Below are 24996 nucleotides of genomic sequence, written 5' to 3' on the forward strand. Positions count from 1 at the left end.
TGGCTGTGATGTCATCAAATGCACAGTCCAGTGTCAACTGTTTATCTATCTGTGTTTGCTAACGGTGGTTGCTGAGTGAGTGTATTTCAATCGCTTCTTATCTTGCTCAACAAGACGTGCCAAATAGCTAGCTAGTAGCTCAGGCTACACATTGATGCCCCGGTAAGTAAATGGTAGAATGCTGTTATTGGATAGCTGATGCTATTTATTCATCTCGTTAACTAGCCTAGTCAGCTACTAGCCAACATAGGCGGTAAACAACCACACCAACCCGTTGTTTAGCTAAATAACATTCACGTTGTACAACAACGACGAAGTGGCTTTTAACAGCGAGTTAACTAACCAATATGTTTGATGTTCTCTTGGATAGCTAGCTAAGGTTAACGAAAGGCAAGTTACCGAACAACATTGGCAATCTACGACTGCTAGCTGTTCGCTACATTTACTTGCTAGCTAACGTTAGCTTTAATACCAAATATGTATTTATAAATAAACCAAGATAGCCCACAGCCATACGTTAAAAATGGGAAGAAATGAGTCATAGTGGACAGAACAATAAAGGAGTTGGGCAGAGTCAAGCAACTATTAGTGAGTTCCTATTGGCGCGTTCTAGCATATATTTGCATATTTCCGTTAGGGACCGCCTACTCTGAAGTGCGCGTGTGCAATAACTCGATTCGCCTTTGCACTCCTCAGCAACGCATTTTTTATTTTTTTTTTACTTTAGCAAAGGGTCAAGTTTACATACTGTTTGTAACATTATAGTTTTGGCAACAGAAAACGATTGAGTTCAAAAGTTTCAATTAAACAATGTGCAGAATTTCGGCCCAAATCCATCTTGTTCCCTATTCTATCACTGCTGGCAACTAGCCTTCCTCTCACTACCAAATTTGGTAGTAAGTGGAACCGCCAAGCGGACGCTTCACATCTATACATCCGGTGTTTTATCCTGTTCGTTGTTCTGTGTTAATACTAGCTAGCTAACGTTAGCTAGAAAAGTACATTTCCATGGTCCGTAGTTATGTTGTAGATATTTTGCCGTCTTTAGCTAGATAACGTTAGCTAAAACAATGCATTTCCCAGTGGTGGAAAAAGTACTACAATTGTCATACTTGAGTAAAAGTAAAGATACCTTAATAGAAAATGACTCAAGTAAAAGTGAAATTTACCCAGTAAATTACAAATTGAGTAAAAGTCTAAAAGTATTTGGTTTTACATATACTTAAGTATCAAAAGTTAAAGTATAAATTATTTCAAATTCCTTATATTAAGCAAACCAGACGGCACAATAATATTATTTTTAAATGTATGGATAGCCAAGGGCACACTAACACTCAGACATCATTTAAAAACAGCATTTGTGTTTAGTGAGTCTACCAGATCATAGGCAGTAGGGATAACCAGGGATGTTCTCTTGATAAGTGTGTGAATTGGACCATTTTCCTATCCTACTATTCATTCAAAATGTTAAGAGTACTTTTGGGTGTCATGGAAAATGTATGGAGTAAAAAGTAGAATAAAATTATTTACAAATGTAGTGAAGTTGCCTAGTTTAATAAAGGTACCAAAAGTAAAAGTTGTCAATATAAATAGTAAAGTACAGCTACCCCCAAAAACAACTTGAGTAGCACTTGAAATAATTTTTACTTAAGTACACCACTGGCATTTCCTTTTTTCTCGCTGTGAAATGCCCGCAATGCCCCATTTCAACAACACCAGCTAAGAACTTGTAGCCTCTTAAGACCAATTGACTGTCCCTCTTCTGTTCCCATGTGTTTGTCTGATTCATGGATGGATGTGGCCCCCGTAAACTGGATGAATGTGGCCCCCACACATACTATACCCATAGCGTCTTGTGCCAAACCCGGAGTTTACTTATAACAACTGCAAATAGTTTTCAGTTGGGCAGGTGTATGTCTGGCAGGTGTGCTGTCATTAAAGCATTCACATTAGATGTAATGCGCTGAAACGTTATCACCCCATGCTGTTTTGTATATTTTTGCATGGTTTCCAATGTAGTTATTTAGGCTAGAAGTTGCTACAGGATATGTGATTCTCCATACCCTTTACAGGTTTGCTAATGGAAAGCCTCGCACAAGGAATTTTAACTAACCTGTTATTAATGATATTTTCTTAATTCTCAATTCTATGGAGAAAAAAATATATCTTAGAAATGTTCATGTCCAGTTGCAGGTGGTTCTACAAAAAACAGCAACAACTCAGAAAGATATTAAATCCACATTTTGCACCTAGTGATGAGTTCCCTTGTCATTTTAATTCCAGAGATCTTGCATTTCCCAACATCTTTACAGGAACTTGTTGTATTTTTCATTTTCATTTTCATTGTTGGACATAAGACTGTAAAAAACATCAAGTGATTTTAATTGAAGAAATCTGTTCCCAAGTATTCCCACGGATAATAGAGAGACACGACGTGATCGTATTCAAATGTAAGCAAGATTTGAAATGATTATGTTTTAGTCAAACTTTTTATCTGTTTGTGCTTCTTGCGGTCAATTTGTAATTATTTGTAATTATGTTCCGTCCCCCCAACCATCCACTCCACTCAAGAAGAATTAGCTCCACGACTGAATCTAATTGATGATCCCTGGCATACAGCATATTATGATCATGTAGGGACCAGTCAACCTGGCTGACAGAACAGATGCTTAATGTTATACTGCTGCTCAAGCTGATCCATTATAGAGTTTGATGGCTTTGAGTGGATATTCTTTTCAGAATAACTATCCTGTGGTGTCTCTCCCACAGCAACAAAGAAGATGATGATATAGGCCTAGTCTAGCATCATCCACCTTGTTTATGAAAATGGCAATAAAACTAAACTTCCTGCGGGTCAGCTATGCAAATGTTCAATGAAAACATTTGATTGAATTTCACATTTGCTTATTTCTATTTGCATTATCCGGTAATTGTTCCCCAGAGTGGTAAACTTAGCATGCAAGTGATTGATTAACACACATTCACTTATAAAGGATAGCCTTACAGTATGTAGGGCCCTATAATATCCACGTTGCAGAGAATGCGGACAGAATCACGGATTCCAGACATTAAAATGTAATTCAACAATATTCAAAAAAGTTTTGAACTTTGTAGGAAATCAACTAAATGTATTGAACTTATTTGACAATTCATTAATTTGCCCAAATTAATAATGTCATGAACAAAATGCATCAGTGATTTTTATTTTACTGCAACTTTCTGAAACGTGTGTGGGGGAGTGCGCATGTCTACACTTTGTGTAACTGTTAGCAATTATGCTAATGATTACCTTCTGGTAAAGATGGAAAGGCTTTTCCGAAAACCTTCTCAATTAGCCTGTTAGAATGATACCATGATTATATGCATCAATCCACAGGCCATTTGCTTAACAAACTCTGCAATCACATGAGCACTACAGAAACATCACTAACCAAAGGTCTCTTGCTGGTGCACGCTTGTATTAAAGGTTAACTACACCCAAAAATAAAAATGTCTTCTATTTTTCCCAGACTTCCAAAGTGGTCACCTGATGTGGTTTAAACATTGTTGTGGACTTAAAACATCCAATGTTGTTTTTCCCACGCCTATGATTTTATAGTGCCCTACTAATGCTTTGGTGCAGGCATACAATGCCTTTTGTTTGTGGCTCTGAATTATAGTTTTGACTAAAAAGAGTGACAACTCCCAATGGAAACACAGGGGAAATGTTGATCCCCAAAAAGTAGCAAGGAGCTGAACATTAGACAATGCAATGTGCATTCAATAAAATTAACAGAATGTAGGTATTCATTGTGTATGCCTGGACAGACAGGAATTGCAGTGGGCATATGGTTTGCCCTTGTTCTATTTGCAGAGTGTTCGTGTTTATGCAAACAGGCGTACTCCTGCATTTTAAACCACAGCACCTGTTCATGTGTTCACAGTCCACATAGGCTACACACTTCTTACGCTACTGCTTTGAACTCAGTTGAACACCTACAGTGCTGTGCCTTTTCTGCCAAGGTAAGGATGGTGTACTATTGTAAAGATGTGCATAACAGTTGATTTGATATTTTGGCTAGAACCCCAAACTCTTGTTGATGATTGTTCTACTAATTTGACCTTTCTATAGTTTGCTTTGTTATAATTCTTAATGTGATTTTTCTTTCTCATTGATCTGTATTACAGATCTGTGGTAGGCTAGGCTTTATCTAAGAGTCAGGATTGAAATGCATTGTTGCATTGTGGTATAGACTAGGCCTATATTTTCGGTCCTGACTGTTGAAGTAGGTATTCAGAAGATTCCCCTCTACCCTAAAAACCTAATGTTTGTGTTGCTTGTCTGCTTTGCTAGCAGCACTGGATCCGACATTGGGAATGTTGAAGGGCATTAGGATGAAACACTGTTTTGTGTGCAAATACACCCTTGGCTGCTGTAGCCTAAAATAAACAGGAATCAGTTTTGCTGTGGAATGAAAAGGCCAGTAGGTACTGAAGTCAGACTTGATAGGCAATGCAATATTGTATCTAACAGTAGGTTAGCCTATGTTTCAGCTTGCTCCAGAAGTCGATAAGTCATAAATACATACATTTGATGAATCTACGTTTTCAGCTGAGGGGACATTTGCTGTTTATTTTAGCTGTGTTGCATTTGAGTCGAACGCTTCCCTAACTGTACACACGACCCTCCCTTTAATGCGGTATTGTGCTACCTGCCAGATCTGTTTATCGCACCACCTGGTTAATGTTAAATTGCTCCAGAAGGACGACATGTTTACTCATAAACACCGAACCAGGGTCCCTTTGTTTACCGTAGCCATGGCAGCAATCAGCTACTCAACAAATATCTCCGGTTTATGTTGACAAGAGGGAAACTGTTGCCTTGATTAGTTAAAGCAGAGTAACATCTTGTCTTTCTCTGATCTGCAACAATATTGAAGATGTTTCTAAGATTGTCTTCAGTAAGAAACCGCATGTGGGCATTTCCATGTAAAAGGAACCATGAGCACTAATGTGAAGTTTGTAGGAGCATGTTAAATGAAAGCCTTCTATAAATTATAGTTAGACATTATTTGCCTTCTTTAAATGTAAGAAACATTGCCTTGTGCCTTGTAATTCTGTTACCAAAACTCCATATCTTTTAAGTTATTTTCTAATTTCTCTCCCTTATGAGAGAGGATAAGGAACATTCACAGAAATAACAAGTAAAGGTAGACCTACCAATTAGTTAGTTTTTATTTGTTTATGAATTATTAAGTGATTAAAACACATAATTCTGTTACCAAATCAATCACGTAATTACTGCAATTGAATTGGCTACAATTGGAAATCCTATTCACAAACCACAGCTGGGTCACCTGCTACTGTCCTTCCTTCCACTGGCATACTGTTCAGCTCATACCTTTTGTCTGGTGGTCAAAGCAAGACTGAAAACAGTCTGGTTATGTCTGTCTGTCTGTCTGTCTGTCTTTCAGTTAATGTCACCTCTTCTGATTCTTTCTACCAACTACCCACTTTCCATTTAGTGTAACAAGCATCCTCACCCACTGACCATCGACCGATGGAAGTTGAAATTTGGTCAGTCCGCCCTGGCCGGACCAAATCTGAACCTTTCATAAGCTTCTATATTTCACAGGTTTGGACAAAACAGTACAGAAAAGTAGAGCACACTAGAGTGGAGTACAATATAATGTACTGAACATACCTACAGCACTCTACTGTGCTGTACTGTGGCGTCTAAACTTGTAAAACGAAGACGTCTGATTGTTTCAGATGTGGTCTTGTTACAATAATAGCTAGTGTGAAGCATTATACCCAAATATGCAAAATAAGGATATTGCATATTTCTACTTTTATGTACCTATTCAGGATACATCACCATGAAGAGAATGATATTCATGTCCATAATTATGCATTTCTGTATAGTACAGGTCAGGATGTAATTCCATTACCGGATGTAAATCCACTTCCCCTACTGTAGTTCAGTAACCAAAATATATTTTCAAACTCAAGGTGTCATGTAGCTGACACCCCATTCTTTCTGCAGACCTCTTTGAATCTTATTTCAGAGCTGATATTTAAGCATTTTTGGAGAATGTGGTTGAACAAAACAACTGAGGGAGATTTTAACGTAATTCTGTTACCAAACTTTGCATCTACACAGTTTGTTCAGTAAATGTGTTTTTGTGAAATTTCTGTGTAAATTGTTCAAAGTAGTCCATGTGCATGTAGTTATATGGGCAATCTGAATTCAAGCTTAATTCCGTTATCGTGGAATTGCCCATGTGCATATGTAATTGTTCCAACAAAAAAAATGTAGCCTAAAATCAGTATTGTGGAAAGTCACTGTGGATTTACATGAGGTTTACAGCGGCTCTCTTGTTCTTGTTCTGTTCTCAGGTCAGTGAGTCCAGATGCATGAGTCTGGGTCAGAACAGACAGCCTGCACCAGTCCAGCCAATCAGACGGAGAATGGGGACAGTGCTGAGAAGGATGATTGTCTGAGTGCTAAGCCACTAACTCCAGAGGGTTCTGGGGCTGACAGTCAGCAGCAAAACCAGGTTACCAAACGTATTTTATAAAGTGTGCCACATGCTTACTTTCCACAACTAAAGCATATGGGTTCTCAAATTGTCACATTTAGCATCTTTCTTTGTTTGTATGATAGGTAGGATATCTCTCACTGAACTTTGAGCCAACTGTAGTGCTGCAGACAGAGACTGCTGAGATACTTTGTGATTGGTGGAGAAGGATAGATCTGTGTTATTGGTTAGTTTTGTTTATGCACACAAGCACTTTGTCAGACTGCCAGACAGTGTAATGTTGTGCTCGGCTTACTGCTCTGTCTTTCTCCACCCTGCGTCTCTAACTGCCAAAGACGACCACTGTAAATGGAGTTGGTCAGGTTTGTCAGCTTTATTATTGTATTTTGGTCAGCTAGCCTATTTCTACATGTAGATAGATAACGCTCTATGTTTACTGGTATATACATTGGTAGAATTTGCTGGATGAAAAGGACTACGTTAAAGTGAAACACTGGTCATCTGTGTAAACTAAGGACCAAGATAGTAATTGTGACTGTGTTAGTTAAAGTGAATTTGCATGTGTCTCTACTACCTAACATATTTATAATGTTATTCTACTGTATAATCAAAGGTAATTGACTTAAATCATATGAAAATGTCCTTATCTCAGTTCAGGGAGAGATTAAGTATAAGGGTCTGTTATATGAAAAGGGATGATATTTTCTGGGTTTCAGAAAAGGGATGTGCAACATTAGTCATAGAGCACATACCTCTCTTTGAGGACTAGCCCAGTGTTTACATTGTCCTTCATGGGTATGTGGGTTTCTGTCACATCAACAATAATAATAACAAAAGATGTTTGGGCTGGTCTGCCCTGACGTCATGGAAACAAGGATTAGGTGCAGGATTAGGTTTTGCTGATGTTGTGCATACAAAAGATGAGCCTTTCCCATACCATATACAGTGACTAACTGGCCCTATCTGGCTCTCTGAAGTTTTTTTTCTTCTGTACTGCAGACTTTAAGTCCAGCTGATGCAATTATTTTACCTTCTGCTTTAAGTCATGTAAGCCATGAGTTTATCCTCAGTATCTGCTCCAGGGTATAGGTCTATAAGGATCTTGATGAGCATCAGAGCATGTTTAGTCCATGTGGGAAAGGGCCATCTCCTTGGCAATCCACTGTTATTGTTAGCCTAGAGTGTATGTGACATCCTCCAGCAGTTTGTTTACTGGATCCCAAACAGAGCCAGCCTTAGTGGGAATTGTTTGTTTGTGGTTCAGACCTTAATTAAGGCCCTATTCCCACTAGGAGATATGAAGAAGACTCTAAGGAGCGGGGTGGCGAAAGAGAATTCAACTTTTCAATTCACATTACATCCTTGCCTTACCTTTCGTTGTGGCTTGCCACATGACAATCTTGCTCCGTAGTTCAAATTGACCGTAAATATCACAGCCACTAGCCAGAAAGCACAAACTATTCAACATTGACAAAAGTTTCTTCTAAAACATATTACACTGTTGAATAATGCACCCAAACCATATTACACTGCAACAATTCACAAGCATGTATGTGCAGTCAATTTAAATGGTTTATTTTCTCGTCTGTAGGCTACACTCAAAATATTTTTAGCTTCAAGACAAAAGCACAGAGTTACTGTTAACAAAATGTCTTCATCAAGTAACGTTAGCATATCAAAAATGAATGATTTAACCCTCTCATATTATTATAAAGTACAGTAGGCCTACATTACAACATCACAACAAACCAGGCTTCATTTTGAACAATATCATGAAGATACAGTGCCTTGCGAAAGTATTCGGCCCACTTGAACTTTGCGACCTTTTGCCACATTTCAGACTTCAAACATAAAGATATGAAACTGTATTTTTTTTGTGAAGAATCAACAACAAGTGGGACACAATCATGAAGTGGAACGACATTTATTGGATATTTCAAACTTTTTTAACAAATCAAAAACTGAAGAATTGGGCGTGCAAAATTATTCAGCCCCTTTACTTTCAGTGCAGCAAACTCTCTCCAGAAGTTCAGTGAGGATCTCTGAATGATCCAATGTTGACCTAAATGACTAATGATGATAAATACAATCCACCTGTGTGTAATCAAGTCTCCGTATAAATGCACCTGCACTGTGATAGTCTCAGAGGTCCGTTAAAAGCGCAGAGAGCATCAGGAAGAACAAGGAACACACCAGGCAGGTCCGAGATACTGTTGTGAAGAAGTTCAAAGCCGGATTTGGATACAAAAATATTTCCCAAGCTTTAAACCTCCCAAGGAGCACTGTGCAAGCGATAATATTGAAATGGAAGGAGTATCAGACCACTGCAAATCTACCAAGAACTGGCCGTCCCTCTAAACTTTCAGCTCATACAAGGAGAAGACTGATCAGAGATGCAGCCAAGAGGCCCATGATCACTCTGGATGAACTGCGGAGATCTACAGCTGAGGTGGGAGACTCTGTCCATAGGACAACAATCAGTCGTATATTGCACAAATCTGGCCTTTATGGAAGAGTGGCAAGAAGAAAGCCATTTCTTAAAGATATCCATAAAAAGTGTTGTTTAAAGTTTGCCACAAGCCACCTGGGAGACACACCAAACATGTGGAAGAAGGTGCTCTGGTCAGATGAAACCAAAATTGAACTTTTTGTCAACAATGCAAAACGTTATGTTTGGCGTAAAAGCAACACAGCTGAACACACCATCCCCACTGTCAAACATGGTGGTGGCAGCATCATGGTTTGGGACTGGGACGGAGATTTTGTCTTCCAATAAGACAATGATCCAAAACATAAAGCAAAATCTACAATTGAATGGTTCAAAAATAAACATATCCAGGTGTTAGAATGGAGAAGTCAAAGTCCAGACCTGAATCCAATCGAGAATCTGTGGAAAGAACTGAAAACTGCTGTTCACAAATGCTCTCCATCCAACCTCACTGAGCTCGAGCTGTTTTCACCACGACAAGCTGTTTTATATGGAAGTCTATACCCGCCACCAAATTTGTTTAGTAAAAAGACTGATGATTTGTCAACGTGCACAATTAGTCTGTGCTTCAGTCTGACCAACTACAGCCTACTGACGACAACCACAGCTGAAGGTAGCCAGAGAAGCCTATGCGCTCTGATCCCATCTGGGCTTGGCCAGGGGAAACGTAATGTCATGTTTTTATAGCCTAAAATAGGCCCATTTATTTGTTCTGAGAAAGTGATTTTATATTCACACTTCAGGTGGCAAGGCAACCTACACTATATATACAAAAGTATATGGACATCCCTTCAAAATAGTGGATTCGGCTATTTCAGCCACACCCGTTGCTGACAGGTTTATAAAATCGAGCACACAGCTATGCAATCTCCATAGTCCAACATTGACTGTAGAATGGCCTTACTGAAGAGCTCAGTGACTTTCAACTTTCATAGGATGTCACCTTTAAGTGCTGTTATTGTGAAGTGGAAACGTCTAGGAGCAACAACGGCTCAGTCGCAAAGTGGTAGGCCACACAAGCTCATAGAACAGGATCTCCGAGTGCCCATGATTTTGGAATGAGATGTTCGACGAGCAGGTGTCCACATACTTTTGGTTATGTAGTGTAGGTCTTTTTAATCCAAAATGATTGACTGGAATGAATCAATCAATACAATAGTGATGACATGCTATATGAGTTCTACACGATACAACCAGCCATACAGAGAGCTCAGCCCTGTTCGTTTTTGTCAAATTTTTAAACCATATGACTTAATAAATCTGGTCCCATCATAGCCCATATAAAACAGTTTATGAATGTTTTTTGATATTTTTTTCTAGCTGATTTATGTCATACACTACAACTAGGGTCCAGAGTTGGTCAGATTAGCCTACTATCAGATCAAGAATAACTCTGGGCCCCAGGAACCCCCAAGTTCCTGCAAGTACGCAAGTTTACATTTGAATATTATGTCTATCCGATGATATTTTTACAAAAAGTATTGTAAGTGTGAGGCTCTAAAATGCAATGCAGTTCTGTTTTTGCAAAACTTGCCATGCATCCCTGGCTTTGTATTCATTTAGTATCTATACTAAACAAAAATATAAACGAAACATGCAACAATTTCAAAGATTTTACTGAGTTACATTTCATATACAGAAATCAGTCAATTGAAATAAATAAATTGGACCTTAATCTATGGATTTCACATGACTGGGCAGGGGTGAGGGCATAGGCCCACCCAATGTGTAATGACCATGCTGTTTTAATCAGCTTCTTGATATCCCTCACCTGTCAGGTGGATGGATTATCTTGGCAAAGGAGAAATGCTCACTAACAGGGATGTAAACACATGTGTGCACCAAATTTGAGAGAAATAATATTTTTGTGTGTATGGAACATTTATGGGATTTTTTTTATTTCTGCTCATGACGCATTGGACCAACACTTTACACGTTGCATTTATATTTTTGTGCAGTGAATTTATTTGGCTTTAATTATTATGTTTACTGTAAACATCCCCAGAGCTGTGGGTGTTAGGCAGAAAGGGAGGGGTAATTGCTGGATGCCTAGCAAAGGTTGTTCATATGTTTTGGTTTTAAAATGTAAAAAAAAAACACTTCAATGGTGTTGTTGGCATTTTGTTTTTCTGTAATTTTCCGGCATGGCTATGTCTAATCTGTGCTCATCTGTATTTGTGTGTTGGCAGGTTACAGTTTCAGTGTCTATGATGACCCCTCCGGTGGAGACTCAGCAGACACAGCAGCAGGTCCTCAACCCACAGCAGATCCAGGCCCTGCTCCAGCAGCAGAAAGCACTCATGTTACACCAGGTAACTACATCATATTCACCACACAAATCTACATGTAAATGCTTTATTGTGTTCTGTTTCACAATTGTAATATTAGCAGGAATTTTTGTTAATTTCTCTGTACGTCACCTATTTTTCATGTGGATCTTCCAGTGAGATGCTGATGGCTTGAACGTGACCACTGTATTTCCTCATGACCTTCCATTAACTCAAGGTGTTTTTTCCTTCTTTTTTTTCTACAGCAACACATACAGGATCTCTGCCAGAAACAGCAGGACCAGTTCAACGCCCAGCTCCTACAGCAGAAGCATGCTGAGAAGTCAGGCCAAGAGGTAGGCCGACATACTTATTTTTTGTCATACGTCTGTATTTTGCTGTCATCTAAATGTTCCAAAGCGCTATATAAAATCAATGTATTATTATAGTATTGCTGAGGCCTCATGTGTATCTCTTCCCCACTCCCCTACAGCAGCTAGCTGCTCAGCACATGGCCATCCAGCAGCAGCTCCTGCAGGTCCAACAGCAGCACCTCCTTAGCCTCCAGAGACAGGGTCTCCTGTCTGTCCTGCCCTCCATGAGCCCCTCTGCAGCTCAGGGTAAGTGTCTACCCCCTCAGCCCCAACCCTAATCTAACATACCTTCCCCCATCAAGTATATGCCCCATGCTTTGTTTGTTGTTGCTGTCCTCCTCCATGGCTGCAAGGCAGCTACATTTGTTTTGGTTGTTTTTGGGCAAAAATATTATAGTTATTTGGCTGAATTACTTATGTATTTCTCCTAGGTTTAATGAAAGGGTGTGAGAATGGCACCAGCCTGCTCTCTGGTGGTGAGAATCCAGCTACTCTTCAGAAGAACCTGCTCCACAGTCAGCATTCCACCACCAATGGGAATCATCCATCACAGATCCTAAAGAAGAAAGACAGGTGATTAGTCATTTCGGAACAGTGTTTATTCATTCTCATCTGTCCAACCTCTTCCTGAAGTGTTACATTGATGATATATATATATATGTATGTCTCTCTGCAGTGTGCCTGTGGATAATCACACACAAAACACTCACCCTCTCTATGGACACGGCATGTGCAAATGGTCTGGCTGTGAGGCTGTCTTTGGAGACATTCAAGTTTTTCTCAAGTGAGTTTCTCCTCATCTATTCAATCTCTCAGAGAGACAAATTAAGGTCAATCTCTCTTACTATAATAGTAACACTGGGTTCTAGTGGCTTCTTCAGTGTTTTCTTGTTTTATAATAGAATGTGTTTTCCCCCCAGGCATCTAAACAGTGAACATACACTGGATGACAAGAGTACAGCACAGTGTAGAGTGCAGATGCAGGTTGTTCAGCAGCTAGAACTGCAGGTACACAGTAGACAAGACATTTGTTTAAATAAAGCCCATTCATTGTACAGTACCTTCTCACTGTAATCAACTTCACATGACATCTTTGTTGTTTTATCTTCTCCTCAATGAAGTTGAAAAAAGACAAAGAGCGTCTGCAAGCCATGATGTCTCACCTCAAATCCTCTGATCAAAAGTCCAAACCAGCAACCCCAACGGTAAGTCTCTGGAGTATTAAAGTGGGCATGTCTTAAATTCAAATCATGTTACTAACAGAGTAAGACGAGAATTAGCCACAATGGTAAAATAATCACCCTTCAAGTTTGCATTCCCTACAGCTGTGTTCTCTGTATTGCGTTTTAAATTCATCTTTACTTTTTATTTTCTAGGGGAATCTTGTGCCCAATGTCTCCTTCTCCCAGGTGACATTTCCCAAGGTGCTTCCTTCCATGACCTTGTCTCAAAATGCCACTGCTCCTTCTACACCCCTGACACCACCCCCAACCTCCTCCTCTATCCTCCCTCCCCACACCCTGCTCACTGTGAGCCCTGGAAGGAGATGGTACTCAGACAGCAAGACCATGAAATACAGCAAGACCATGAATCAAGGTGAGTTAGCAGAGTGATGCTGAACCTAATGAGGGTAGTAGGGTACATTTTTTTGATGCCTGTGGTAGTTTATCTACTTGAATGGCTTCAATCATTGATTTTAATAAAACACATTTAGTTAATTCCTTAACAGATATTGTTCAGAATAAAGAAGCTAGACCGCCATTTACATATGCAGCCCTAATAAGACAGGTAAGAAATCTTTTATTTTATTTCACCCTGGTTTACCCTCCGATGACTAAATGTTAGCTATTCGTAAGGAGTGAGTCTATTGTTTGCTAATTGAATGTTTGCATTTTTCCAGGCAATATTTGAATCCCCCTATAAGCAGCTGACACTAAATGAAATCTACAATTGGTTCACGCGAACATTTTCCTATTTTAGACGCAACGCCGCAACATGGAAGGTATTTCGTTGTCTATTTAAAGGGTAATTTACATGTATATGAATACCCTTGTCCTACGTTTAGTTGCCATGCCATATTCATTACGTTTTTTTAAGAATGTTACATGGTATTAGATCAACTTGTATGGAATAATGTTCTTCTTTCTGACTCTGCAGAATGCAGTGAGACACAACCTCAGCCTCCACAAGTGTTTTGTGAGAGTGGAGAATGTAAAAGGAGCTGTGTGGACAGTTGATGAGATGGAGTTCCAGAGGAGAAGGCCCCAGAAGCCTGCTGGTGAAGGGTATGTTTAACATGCTCGGTATCTCCAGTAAAGCTCCATGTATGTCTCTGTTTCTCAACATGTTAAACCTGCATTTTTGTTGGTATTATACTAATACAAACCATGTAACTAAGTTTGGGCATGATCAGATTTTTCTCTAGAAAACCTGCAGAGCAATGTGCACATTGAGCTCACAGAAAAATCCAAACTAAATGGAATTCATATAATTGAATCGAACATCGGTCAATCAGTTGTTTAAAAAATATAAAATAACTGATATTTCGGTTATTTGCTCAGCACTAGTAACTAAAATAAAAGTGTCTTGTGAGGATATGTTGTCCCTCTATTTTCCAGTGTGTGTTGAATAGATGAACATGTGTTTATTTGTAACTGCAGGTCTCTCAAGAGGGAGAACACTGACCATGGTCACTGCTCAGCTTTCCTTACTCCTAAGGTAAATGCTCTTTTGACAACTTTGAGTGCTAAACCCAGGACCGGCGTTAGGGGGCCTGGCCACATACTGTACCTCCTTTCCCGTCCAAATAAAATATTGAAATCTTGATAATTCATTGGGCCGAGAAGCGTGCCGACAGAAAGACTCATTCATCTCAGATAAGCATCAGAGTGAAACAGTTCCTCTCTGTCTCAGTATGTGTAGACTGTGTATCTGATGCTGTCTGGACAAAAACAATATGGCATGTCATACTATTTCTGTCCAGACAGCGTCAGATAGATGGTCTACATATAGTCAGACAGAGGAGTGCTGTTTCGCTTGCTCGGATGCTTTCTCCGGTGAGAGTTTCAGCAGAAAGGAAGAGGTGACACGAGGGCTCACTCTCGCCACAAACTCTGTCCAGAATAAGCCCAATGATATTCTGTCAGGCTTTCAAGAGCAGCTGTGATTACCTTTAATATTGATCAGCTTTAATATTGCAGATTGTAGCTTCCATCAATGTAATTGTCTGCATCATTTCCAATCGCTCATATATACAGTTTAAGTCGGAAGTTTACATACACTTAGGTTGGAGTCATTAAAACTAGTTTTTCAACCACCACAAATGTCTTGTTAACAAACTATAGTTTTGGCAAGTCGGTTAGGACATCTACTTTGTGCATGACACAAGTAATTTTTCCAACAATTGTTTACAGACAGAATATTTCACTTATAATTCACTGTATCACAATTCCAGTGGGTCAGAAGTTGACATACACTAAGTACCTTTAAACAGCTTGGAAAATTCCAGAAAATGATGTCATGGCTTCTGATAGGGTAATTGACATAATTTGAGTCAATTGGAGGTGTACCTGTGGATGTATTTCAAGGCCTACCTTCAAACTCCTTGACATCATGGGAAAATCCAAAGAAATCAGTCAAGATCTCAGAAAAAATTTGTAGACCTTCTCAAGTCTGGTTCATCCTTGGGAGCATTTTCCAAACGCCTGAAGGTACCACATTCATCTGTACAAACAATATTACTTAAGTTTAAACACCATGGGACCACGGAGCCGCCATACCGCTCAGGAAGGAGACGCGTTCTGTCTCCTAGAGATGAACGTACTTTGATGCGAAAAGTGCAAATCAATCCTAGAACAACAGCAAAGGACCTTGTGAAGATGCTGGAGGAAACAGGAACAAAAGTATATATATCCACAGTAAAACAAGTCCTATATCGACATAACCTGAAAGGCCGCCATTAAAAAGCCAGACTACGGTTTGCAACTGCACATAGGGACAAAGATTGTACTTTTTGGAGAAATGTCCTCTGGTCTGATGAAACAAAAATAGAACTGTTTGGCCATAATGACCATCGTTATGTTTGGAGGAAAAAGGGGGAGGCTTGTAAGCTGAAGAACACCATCCCAACCGTGAATCATGGGGGTGGCAGCATCACGTTGTGGGGGTGCTTTGCTGCAGGAGCCTCTGGTGCACTTCAGAAAATAGATGGCATCATGAGGCAGAAAAATTATGTGGATATATTGAAGCAACATCTCAAGACATCAGTCAGGAAGTTAAAGCTTGGTCGCAAAGGGGTCTTCCAAATGGACAATGACCCCAAGCATACTTCCAAAGTTGTGGCAAAATGACTTAAGGACAACAAAGTCAAGGTATTGGAGTGGCCGTCATAAAGCCCTGAACTCAATCCTATAGAAAATTTGTGGGCAGAACTGAAAAAGCGTGTGCGAGCAAGGCCTACAAACCTGACTCCGTTTCATCAGCTCTGTCAGGAGGAATGGGCCAAAATTCACCCAACTTATTGTGGGAAGCTTGTAGAAGGCTCCCCAAAACGTTTGACCCAAGTTCAACAATTTTAAAGGCAATGCTACCAAATACTAATTTAGTGTATGTAAACTTCTTACACACTGGGAATGTGATGAAATAAATAAAAGCTGAAATAAATCATTCTCTCGACTATTATTCTGACATTTCACATTCTTAAAATAAGTGGTGATCCTAACTGACCTAAAACAGGGGATTTTTACTAGGATTAAATGTCAGGAATTGTGAAAAACTGAGTTTAAATGTATTTGGCTAAGGTGTAACTTCTGACTTCAACTGTATGTCACCAGTAGGTCTAGTGAATATACCGTCAATCCCTGTCATTTGGTTACATACATTTCTGTTAATGCATGTAATAATTTGTCGTTTACTATTCTCATTCTGAGTGGAAACATTATTAGCAGGTTGTGAACTCTGCAACACAAGTTTAGGTTTATTTCATAACCATAATTTAAGAGTTTTGTAAACTTTTTCATTGTCTTTTATTTGGAGTGCTTCATGTGAGCAATGAGCATGTCTGGTTTCTCTGTCCTGATAACGGTGAGGGAGCACGCGCCTGAGCACGCTAGTAGTAGGCCTACTTGGCCTGCTGTGTGCAAATGTAGGAAAGTGCCCATTTGATTTCTGATTGTCTTAACTCACCACGTCCACTACTAATAATAAACTGAGCTTCTCAGTAAACATTTTTTTTTTTACCTCACACTGTAAGGCTACGAAGCCTACAGCCATTGCAAATGATAGTAGTTCCTCACAGTATTTGAAAAATCTTTCCAACACTCCTGGCCTCGATAATCATCAAGCCTCGGTGTGAAAGAGCAAATATATCATGATCTGGTGACCCCATATATTCAGTGGAAACGTCATTAAAAAAAACTGCTGTCTGTACGGTGCTCACTGGTACTGGAAACACTGAGGGCCCGGAATAGGCTTATTAAATAGAAAGGGAGGCATACAGGTGGAGTAGAGATGACAATTCAAGTTCTTTCAATCGCATTCATCAGGATGTTTTTATTTGTCGGCTTTAGGTTTATCTATTTTACTTGGTTGACGATGGAAATTGTAGCCCTACTGCTGCATTGGCCTATAGGCTAGTTCCATGCACTAATTTCTTTAGCCGCCAATGGGCCACGGTGTATCAATGTGTCCATATGGCAGAGGCTGGTGTTCTTGCATTAGTTGAATTTTAACTTTTCGATTTTTATCATTTTAATTAAGATTTTTATGATTAACCACATGACAATGATTTTGAGAAATGAAAACGTTATCAAAATTAAACTGTTTCGTGAAAATGTGCATACCGTATATACAAATAATCATAACTAGCATGCAGATAGTTTAAAAATGGTATGATAAATTGTTAGCTTCCTCAAACTTGAAACTCACGAGCTGCCTATGGTCTTTAACACCCATGAAAAAAATGTATTTGCAAGCGTGTGCGTGCACACATGGGAGGTCCCCTAAATATATATATTTATTAAAGGTGCCCCGCCTATGGAAATCAAATGCCCGTCCAACTTATTTGTTCTGGCACCGGCCCTTGATAAACCTTCGGCGTGTCTTTTCAGGCTGAATGGCTAGAGAGTAGTATACCTCCATTCAACCCAGCCTCTATAGGAGCTCCCTTTATGTTCTCTGTTCTAGCAGGAGGAGATGAATGCAGCTCTCTGGTATGGGAATGGATCCTACAGTGACAGCAGTGAAGAGCAGTACCCAATTCACCCTCTGTGAGTTCTATCACCATTCAAAACTAGATTTGATAGAGGAGAAATGTTTCATAATTCATTATAAGTACATTTCTTCCTTATCATTACTTTTCTTCTCAGCGTGAAAGAAGAGCTAATGGATGAGGAGGCATATGAGAATGTGCCCCATGACTGTTCAGAGACTGAGAGCTCTGATGAGCACAGCTCAGATGTGGACCAAGATGGCGGTAGCCCAGAGAGACCCAACCTGCATTTGGCCCATGTGCCTTCGCAGTGAAAGGGACTGTTTTCAAACCTGTCACTCTCCACTGCAAGACTCCCACATTGGACAACTATGAAATATACCAAATTAATATAGAACTGCTTCATATCAAGTGGAAAAACACACATTTTCTGCTGAGGAAATAAATTACTATTTTATTTATTGAGGATATTTTGTCCTCGCTGTTGTATTGGGTTTTATCCACCTAGAGCTCACATTGAAGACGAGCTGATGGCGGAACCTTTGTAACACCCCTTGTCCTCAAATAATGCATCCCTATCGGCTTATTGTGAGGCTGTACAACCAATGACAAAGCCCTATGGGGAGCTGGCTCAGTGACGCAGACATATTTTTACATTTTCTTTCAAGAATGTGTATATCAATAACCAGAGCATTGGCAATATTTATATTCATGAAGATGAATCTTTGTTTTCTCCTCCTAATTAATTTTTATATGAGAGTACCAGACAACCACCAGATTGTAACAAGTTGTTTTGTTTGACATGATATCCTTGAGAATTGGTTACTTTTAAAAGGGAGCTGTACACTGCCAAAAATATGATTTATGTGTAACCGATCTGTTGGGATATTATTATTTATGTAGCCTAATAATCGTATTTTTCCCCCCACTATCCCAAACATGGCTTTTTGGACTTATTTAGTGTTGTATCATACATTGCCATAGTTGTGCACTAAATGCTGTCTCTAATACATTCCATATAAAAGGTGTGTGGTGAATGTCTGGTTTGAAGCATTCATTATTGTGTTTATGTGCAGGTTTTGAGTTATGACCGGAGTTTGTTTTAACAGTGTGGTAATGGCCATACTTCAGTGGTCAATATAATGTGGATATCTAATGGATGGCAGGCAATGGGAAGAAGACGTTGTTTGGCAGGAGAATGTTCTACTGTAAATATAGTCCCTTCATTCAGTTCAGACCACATCATCATCAACCAGCCTGGATGTGTGCACACTGCATAGAGATGAGTAGGTAACCTATAGTGGCATCTATATAGGCTCATACCGTGATAACCTATCTGACTGAGGTCGTCAGAGTGATAAAATATACTTACAATTGACCAAAACTCATCCTGCCAAAACTTTTTACGCTGTCTGGTTGGCTATGGCTCGGATCCAGATGGGGGTGTGTCCTGTCCTGCCCGTTTACAGAGCACTGCGATCCAAGCTGCACTTCATCCACACGAGGATCCAGCAGCTTTACAAGGATTGGATGGTTCTGTCCCTTTGTGGACAATAAATATTTTTTTTGTTAGCCTTTGTGAAGTTTTGTTTCAGGGAAAGTCAATTTGATTTATAATTAAGAATAAGTATCTTACCATAAATATGCATATGTGAAAGGAATGGGATATGATCTGCAAATATTATATAGGCGCATAGGTTATATTATTCGGTTGCATGGGCATGTGGTAATCTTATCAAACATTTTTAATAACTGAATCTTTAGAGAAAAAGCTTTGTTTTTAAAAATGGGTTATCTTCTATTTTTCTGGTTAGGGTCATCTTTGTATTTACTGGTTAATGGTCGAGCCAAGTATCATAGTGGGGAATTAATTTCCATTGCAAGAGTGCTTAAGCAAATGTGGTCCCATTCTACCTTGACTGCTGCAGACTTGTATTCTGTAGGGGAGAGTGGGGTAAGTTGAGCCAAAATGTTAGTTGAGCCACCCCTTGTTTCTAAGAATCCATACATGAAATTAATTGTGTCACCAAATATTTAGGAAGAGTTCATCATTTCCTGGAGTCTGTGAAGGAAGAAACTACATGGAAAAAGTGGTAAGTAATTTGGGTTAAAAAAAATATTTTTCACAAAGGCAAATTCATTTGTGTTCTAGGTTTCATGATGCTTGTACAGTATCTAAACTAAAGTAGATCGTTTTAAGATTGTTTTATACATCATTTGGGGTCTCTAAGCTACAATATAAGGTCCTAAAGCTAGCATGAAAGTGCATCCTTGTAGCGGTGTGGACTAATGTAGTCAAAATTGTATAAAACCCCCTTAGATATTAATTTAGTGTCCTTTAAATTTAATTAGATCTACAATGACATTTTATTGATCTACCAGAATTTTAATTTAGAGATTCTGGTAAACTCTTTGTTCCTTTCATGTGTTCTACCAATTATTATTGAATTATTCACCATGGCAACCACTTGTTAGTATAAAAACTAAACGTATTTCTCAGTTGGCTTTCGTGGAGATTGGACCATTTCCATTTGCAGGGATATTTGTCAGTTTTTGACCAAATAGCACGTTTGCTCTGTTTCATCATTAAACTCCTAGACTGGGCTTCTGTGTCTGTCATCACCCTTTTACCAGAGTGCTGTCCGTTATTCGTTTACTCCTAGTGGCCTATCCACACATTAGAGAGCACCAGACTCTGTTTTAAAAATATTTACCTTGGGGTAAGTTGAGCCCAATGGCCACCATACCCCAAACAAATGACACTGAACAAAAATATAAACGCAACATGTAAAGTGTTGGTCCCTTGTCCCTCATGAACTGAAATAAAAGATCCCAGAATGTTCCATGCGCTCAAAAAGCTTATTTATCTCAAATTGTGTGTACAAATGTATTTAGATCCCTGTTAGTGAGCGTTTCTCCTTTGCCAAGATAATCTATCCACCTGACAGGTGTGGTATATCAAGAAGCTGATTAAAAGGTTTGATCATTACACAGGTGCACCTTGTGCTGGGGACAATGACAGGCCACTCTAAAATATGCAGTTTTGTCACACAACACAATGCCACGGATGTCTCAAGTTTTGACGACGCATGCAATTGGCATGCTGACTGCAGGAATGTCCACCAGAGCTGTTGCCACATAATTTAATGTTCATTTCTCTACCATAAGCTGTCGTTTTAGAGAATTTGGCAGTATGTCCAACCAGCCTTACGACCGCAGGGCGAGCGGTTTGCTGATGTCATTGTTATGAACTGAGTGCCACATTCTGGCGGTGGGGATACGGTATGGGCAGGCGTAAGCTACGGGCGACGAACACAATTGGATTTTATTGATGGCATTTTCAATGCACAGAGATACTGTGACGAGATCCTGAGGCCCATTGTCGAACCATCAATCTGCCGCCATCACCTCACGTTTCCACATGACAATGCACGGCCCCATGTCACAAGGATCTTTGCACAATTTCTGGAAACTGAAAGTGTCCCAGTTCTTCCATGGCCTACATACTCACCAGACATGTCACCCGTTCAGCATGTTTTAACTGTATGTAAATTGCCTTAGTATTGCTGGACCCCAACAAGAGTAGTAGTTGCCCTGGCAATAAAATACAAATACAGAGTGAGGAGTAACTGAGTGCAAACTACAGGAGAAAGGTGGAGAATTGGGTCGCAGTACATATCCTTCCAAACTGTGTCCCATTCAGTAAATGAGGGCTTGCACTGACACGACGAGTCTGATAGTGGTACGAACCAACAAACAGAGTTCAGTCTGTTGCAAGTGAACTGGGCATGGAACAGACAGACTGGTGCACAGTCTCAGGAGGGATGGTTGTCAGCTGCTAAAATGTATCATTTACATGTTGTCTTTTTCATGTGGAACAAATTGAAGGATTTATCACATCTAGTCATAAGCATGTCAAAATGATGATCTTGCTGAACAGCAGTGTAAAAAAGGGCAGAATACCTCTGTTTCCAAATCTTAGGAAACAATACATTATTTAATACTTTTGATTAGTGTTCATTTAAACTATATTTGTTATTTTAAAACAGGGCCTATTTCAATCTTATGAGATGCATCATTTCCTGTTGACTAAATGTGGGTCAGCAGTGTTTTTTGTAGAGCGGTGACTTATTTACTGGAAGACAGAATCTCTTTCTATTTTGGGTGCAGCTGCCATTTCAGCTTGTGGTTCTGTAGGTGTACAGTAGACCAGGATACTGGAAGAGCTGTTTAACACTTTACATTTTGTCTGTACACTTATACTTTGCATCCCAACTACTGTTCTTGTTGATGGTGTACTTTTCATAAAATTGTTTTCATTATTAAAGATTTGAGATGTTAAGTATTTATAGACAAGCCTGGCAAAAATAGTAAAGCTTTATAAATCCATGGGTTGTAACTGATGGCAATTCTGTTACCATTCAGACGTGCCACTCTCTGACTGTTGTTGTGATCACTTACCATTTCTGCTGGCTCCTCAGCATCCAGAGCATCTCAATATGTCCTGGACAGTGGTCAGCTCCAATGTGTTCACCTACAGAGTGATCCAATGCCACAACCTGCTGGATGATGGGAACGACCCACTGCTGTGTGGTCATATAGAGGACCAGGAGGAGCTCAAGGCCATCAGAAGCAACACCAAGCGCATCAACGGCTTCATTGTCATTGATGAGACAGTCAATCAGCTATATGGCTCCCAGGTCACCAGGTACTTTGATGCCAGAAATGTTCTCTATAGGATCCTCTCACTGCCCACTACAGAGGAGAACAGGTCCATTAATGTTCTCTATAGGATCCTCCCACTGCCCACTACAGAGGAGAACAGGTCCATTAAATGTTCTCTATAGGATCCTCCCACTGCCCACTACAGAGGAGAACAGGTCCATTAAATGTTCTCTATAGGATCCTCCCACTGCCCACTACAGAGGAGAACAAGTCCATGGAGCACGTGACCAGGATTCTGGAGGAGGTCCACAAGTTTGGCATAGACAGGTGCTCTGAGCCCCTCATTGCTATTGGAGCAGGGGTGTGCCTGGATGTGGTGGGCCAAGCTATTTTTTTATACCGGAGAACAACCCCCTATATCCGTGTCCCAACCACCCTGCTCTTCTACATTGATGCCAGTGTGGGGGCTAAAACTGGAGTCAACTTTGTCAATGGAAAGAACAAGCTAGGGAGTTACATCCCCAGTCGCAATGTTTTTAGACTGTTCCTCGCAGGCAGGTTTCTATTGGGATGGCAGAAATGTTGAAGGTACTCATCACAATATGTATGTGGGTTGAATATGTGTCAGCATTACAAACTGAGCATATCATCTTTCTAAAACGACTGAACACTGTTCTGTGCATTTCGAGACCTATCTGGACAACGGGACAAGCATCACTTAACAGCAAGATGTGGTTGTATTTGTCTGCTCTCTATTACATGTCTATTACACTCTTTACTAATCACCATTACTAATGAACAAACACTTTTTACAAGCCTAAACCACCCCATTGGTAGTGTCTTACTTACATTGTGTTTCCAAACTCTGTATGGAGCTAATAAATCAGCTATGTCCATCATCCTTTGTGTTCTAGGTGGCCCTGATGATACACAGGGGCCTGTTTGAACTCCTAGAGACTGAAGGTGGGGACTTGCTGGACTCCAGCTTCCAGTCCTGTGACCAGAAGACCAGTGGCTGCTGTGACATGGAGGATGTTGCCACTACATCCCCACAGATTGCCATAGAAACCATGCTAGAGGAGTTGGCTCCCAACCTGTGGGAAGATGACCTGGACAGACTGGTGGACTTTGGCCACCTAGTCAGCCCTGAGCTACGAATGGTAAAACGTTTATCACTGAGTTAATATGGAAGGGATATGAAAGGATGGAGAAAACGGCATCAGGGAAGGTATGAATGCTCAGATATATTTTTGACAAGTGAAGAGACAATTTGGCAAATATGCATGCAGTATAACTTGACCTTCTTTGCAGAAAGTGCTGACTGTGCTGCTCCACGGGGAGGCGTGAACATCGACATGTCCTTCATGGTGTACGTGGCCCACCAGAAAGGGTTCCAGACGGAAGAGGAGAAGGCCCGGATCAGCCGCTGCATGATGGAGCTGGAGCTGCCTGTGTGGCACCAGGACTGCACTCTGGCCCTGGTGCAGGAGTCTTTAAACACTCTGCAGGGTCCCTGAGGATGCCTGTGCTGTGCAGGTCTGGACATCTTTCCTTTAAAGGGGAAAGATATGTACCCATTGATTATTGAAGAATATAATGTATAAATGCCTCATGAGCTAAGTTCAACTGTCTTACCCCATCAGAACCCAAAATATAAGCTTGTTTTACTCCTATTTTTGTAAACAAAATAAATGTAAACAAACAGCCTCAAAACATGGTTATATCAGTAATTGTAATGTCATCGATGGTCTGTCCTTGCAACAATAGCTTCCTCTTTGAATTTGAGAGTGGTTACATTTCTCCCACCCCATCCCTCAGCTTTTTACCAAAATAGGGGTGGGGAGCCCACTTTGTTATTGTCTCAACTGCTGATTGACGCTTTAAGAACATCATCGAACTGCTTTTTTAAATCAGAACATTCCTAGACATTCCATACAGTATGAGTTTTGGAATTTCCAAAACAAGTAAATGTATCCGATGGGGATGTGTGAAACTCAATTCTCAGCCTGAAGTGTTCCTACTTTTGTCACAGAATAGCTAGCTTTTTGCGTGGCCGGACTGATAAGACGCTTCGGGAGGACAGTCAAGTGTGCTAGCAAGACAGAGGTCCTGGGTTCAAGCCTCTGTGTGAGCTGAATCAGTAGGAAGTGGTGCTCGCTAAGCAAGCAACGTGACATCCGTTACAGATGGTGCCGCGACCTGGATCTGCAGTTGCGCTCAGCTCAACACTGGGGTCTCTGTGGAGTAAGTTTGAGGGATGAATGTAGCATATGGGGATGTGTGAAACTCACTCTTCGGTCTGAAGTGTCCCCACTTGTGTCCCGAATAGCTCGCTTTCCCTAGCTTTCCCTGTGGAGCGACTGGTATTACGCTTCGGTGGGGCAGTTAAAAGGCAGAGGTCCTGTGTTTGAGCGAATTAGGAGGAAGTTGTTCTCGCTAAGCAAGCAATGTTACAGTACGTCCGCTACACAAG

General features: G+C 40.2%; 1 protein-coding gene across 1 annotated transcript; it reads left to right on the forward strand.

The window, feature by feature from the left end:
- The first annotated feature begins 34 nt into the window (after window positions 1-34).
- On the forward strand, window positions 35-24195 carry LOC110532441 (forkhead box protein P1). The gene is given in 18 exon segments (XM_036988433.1): window positions 35-162; window positions 6379-6539; window positions 11199-11321; window positions 11543-11632; window positions 11773-11896; window positions 12082-12223; window positions 12327-12434; window positions 12571-12658; window positions 12772-12855; window positions 13027-13246; window positions 13380-13438; window positions 13551-13652; window positions 13808-13935; window positions 14311-14368; window positions 23438-23683; window positions 23835-23862; window positions 23865-24014; window positions 24017-24195. Coding segments are annotated over 17 exon segments (1992 nt in total). The 5' UTR covers window positions 35-162; window positions 6379-6392; the 3' UTR covers window positions 24112-24195.
- Window positions 24196-24996: the final 801 nt, after the last annotated feature.

This window comes from Oncorhynchus mykiss, chromosome 9, assembly GCF_013265735.2.
Source record: "Oncorhynchus mykiss isolate Arlee chromosome 9, USDA_OmykA_1.1, whole genome shotgun sequence".
NCBI lineage: Eukaryota > Metazoa > Chordata > Actinopteri > Salmoniformes > Salmonidae > Oncorhynchus > Oncorhynchus mykiss.